This window comes from Delphinapterus leucas, unplaced genomic scaffold, assembly GCF_059928025.1.
Source record: "Delphinapterus leucas isolate spDelLeu-1000000601 "Yukka" unplaced genomic scaffold, BTC_Dleu_Yukka2 spDelLeu_asBTCV2_sq80, whole genome shotgun sequence".
Classification (NCBI taxonomy): domain Eukaryota; kingdom Metazoa; phylum Chordata; class Mammalia; order Artiodactyla; family Monodontidae; genus Delphinapterus; species Delphinapterus leucas.
The window spans coordinates 398430-400929 of record NW_028322289.1 but is presented as its reverse complement, the minus strand read 5'-3'; the positions used below and the strand labels follow the sequence as shown (position 1 = coordinate 400929).

The 2500-nt window shown below is 47.9% G+C and overlaps 1 gene segment (V, D, J or C); it reads left to right on the top strand.

Annotated features, from left to right (window-relative positions):
- The first annotated feature begins 214 nt into the window (after positions 1 to 214).
- Positions 215 to 794, top strand: LOC149743786 (immunoglobulin heavy variable 3-23-like). The segment is given in 2 exon segments: positions 215 to 355; positions 460 to 794. Coding segments are annotated over 2 exon segments (363 nt in total).
- Positions 795 to 2500: the final 1706 nt, after the last annotated feature.

Here is a 2500-nt window from a genome sequence, read left to right as displayed (position 1 = left end):
TGTGTGTGCATATGTAAAATGACATATGGGTCCTACGTGTTTACTGTGGAACAATCAAACAATGAAAGTTATATTTCCCAGATGCTATCAACACCACAAAATCCAAGACTCTCACACCTGTTCTGAGACCCTGCCCTTTCGGAGGACGTTCAACGACATAGCCTCTTATAGACTATAAGGTCATGCAAATAGGGTCCTTCCTCTGTTGATATAAAGCAGCCCCAGCCCTGACCCTGCAGCTCTGGGAGAGGAGCTCCAGCCTGGGATTCCAACGTGCCCCCATTCAGGGCTCAGGACAGAGCACTCACCATGGACTTTGGGCTGAGCTGGGTTATCCTTGTGGCTATTTTACAAGGTAATTTATGGAGAGCAAGAGACACTGAGGATGTGAGTGGATATGGGTGAGGGAATCACTGGATGTGTGACAGTCTCCTGACCAGGATGTCTCTGTGTTTGCAGGTGTCCAGTGTGAGGTGCACCTGCTGGAGTCTGGCGGAGGCTTGGTACAGCCTGGGGGGTCTCTGCGACTCTCCTGTGCAGCGTCTGGATTCACCTTCAGTAGCTATGCCATGAGCTGGGTCCGCCAGGCTCCAGGGAAGGGGCTGGAGTGGACCTCAGTTATTAGTAGTAGTGGTGGTAACACATACTATGCAGACTCTGTGAAGGGCCGATTCACCATCTCCAGAGACAACTCCAAGAACACGCTGTATCTGCAAATGAACAGCCTGAGATCTGAGGACACGGCCGTGTATTACTGTGTGAAAGATACACAGTGAGGGGAAGTCAGTGTGAGCCCAGACACAAACCTCCTTGCAGGGAGACAGGAAGGGGGATGCAGGGGGCACTCAGGACATACAAGTGTGTGTTTCAGCCCCAGGAGCAGGTGCAGATGGTAGTTAAGGGCTGCTTTCCACTAAGGGTCTGGGGTTTCCTCTCCATGTAGCAGTTTTCCCTGGGGAACCTCTCTGGACTCATCCATGGTTCTTGACTTGCACTTTCAGTCTCTCAATTAGAAAGACTTTGAACTAGGGGAATAAATGTCATATAAGAAAGGCAGAGACTCAAAGATATATATTCAGCTTTTCCCTTGTCTAAATCTTGTCTAAATTGACCCTTTTAAATACTATTCCAGCGGATGTATAAAGAGTTAAACATATTCTTCCTTCCTCATTGTGATATCTCAGCCCTGCCCTACTGTAGACCAGCTGTCCCTGCCAGGATGCTGGCTGTTGACTTGCCTGCTAACCTCTTGCATGAGAAGCATAAATGCGCTGAGCAGCCCCGGATCCTCAGTGGGTCGCTGGGAAAGATGCCAGTTAGAGGGGACATGGGTGGGGGTGTTTCTACATGTGCTCCTTGCTTCCAGGCCCAATAGAATCCCTATATGCTTATATGAGACCTGCATCCTCTTCTACTGTGCAGTTTATTTTATGTCAAATATTCATCATCACAGCTATTACCAATAGACACATATGTAGTTGGCAGGGAAAGTTTAGCGTCAGGTGGATAATAACATGAATTTTCAGAAGCTGCTGAAAACAAATCTATTCTCCTTTCTTCACCACAGCATCTTACGTGAGCACTAAAATGCAGGAAAGTCCCACAGCTTCTCCTTCCAGGAAGAGTCCTGCAGCCTCACTATGCAGGCCCACCTCCGTCCAGGAACCCCTGCACGAGCAAAAATAACCAGGGTGGAGACGCCCAGGCCTGGACGGGAGGCCTCACTGTGTCCTGATGTGTGCTCTCCAGCACATCACTGCCAAGTCCAGGCTGCAGTTTAGCTTCACATCTGTAAGATGCAGGTAAACCGATACCTACATCACATGCTTGGTGTGCATATGTAGAAACAAAATAATAAAGGAGGCCTTGAGTGTTCGGATCCAGGGTAGGCCACCCCTAAATATGCCTCCAAGTGACTTAAGACAGCCCACTACAGGGACACTCTGAATTTCCTCCAAATCACCCTGAAATGAGAAATAAACCTCCCATGTGAAAGGTGCTCTCCCCCATTTAGGTGTGGAAGTGAAACGGTCCTTCACCTCATGCTCTCCACCTGCCTTTTTTCTGTAGAAACAATTTAGCCAAAGAATAAGTTTCATCTGAGAAGTGAACAAATGCAGAAAGAAGGGAAAACTGTCCAACAAGACTAAAAACTAATAGTTTAGTTATTAAGCAAATCAAGGACCTTTGGTTCCTCCTCAAGGGCTGCAGATAATATTCTTGTCCATGTCCCATGAGCCGTCTTATAGATACTGAAACTCCCACCAGGAGGAAGAAGTTAACTGCATGATGACCAGACTGTAGCCATGACATAAGCTGCCACAATTCCAAGAACTGGCCTCAAGAAATGAGAACAAACCGACCCTGGACCTGAAGATTAACTCTACTTAAATCAATCAAGATGAGGCTGATCACAACACCTCATGACCAACTGCAAGACGACTGTCACAGCTGACTCTGCCGTTTCTGCCCGTAGCCCCGCCTTCCGCCTATAAAAGCC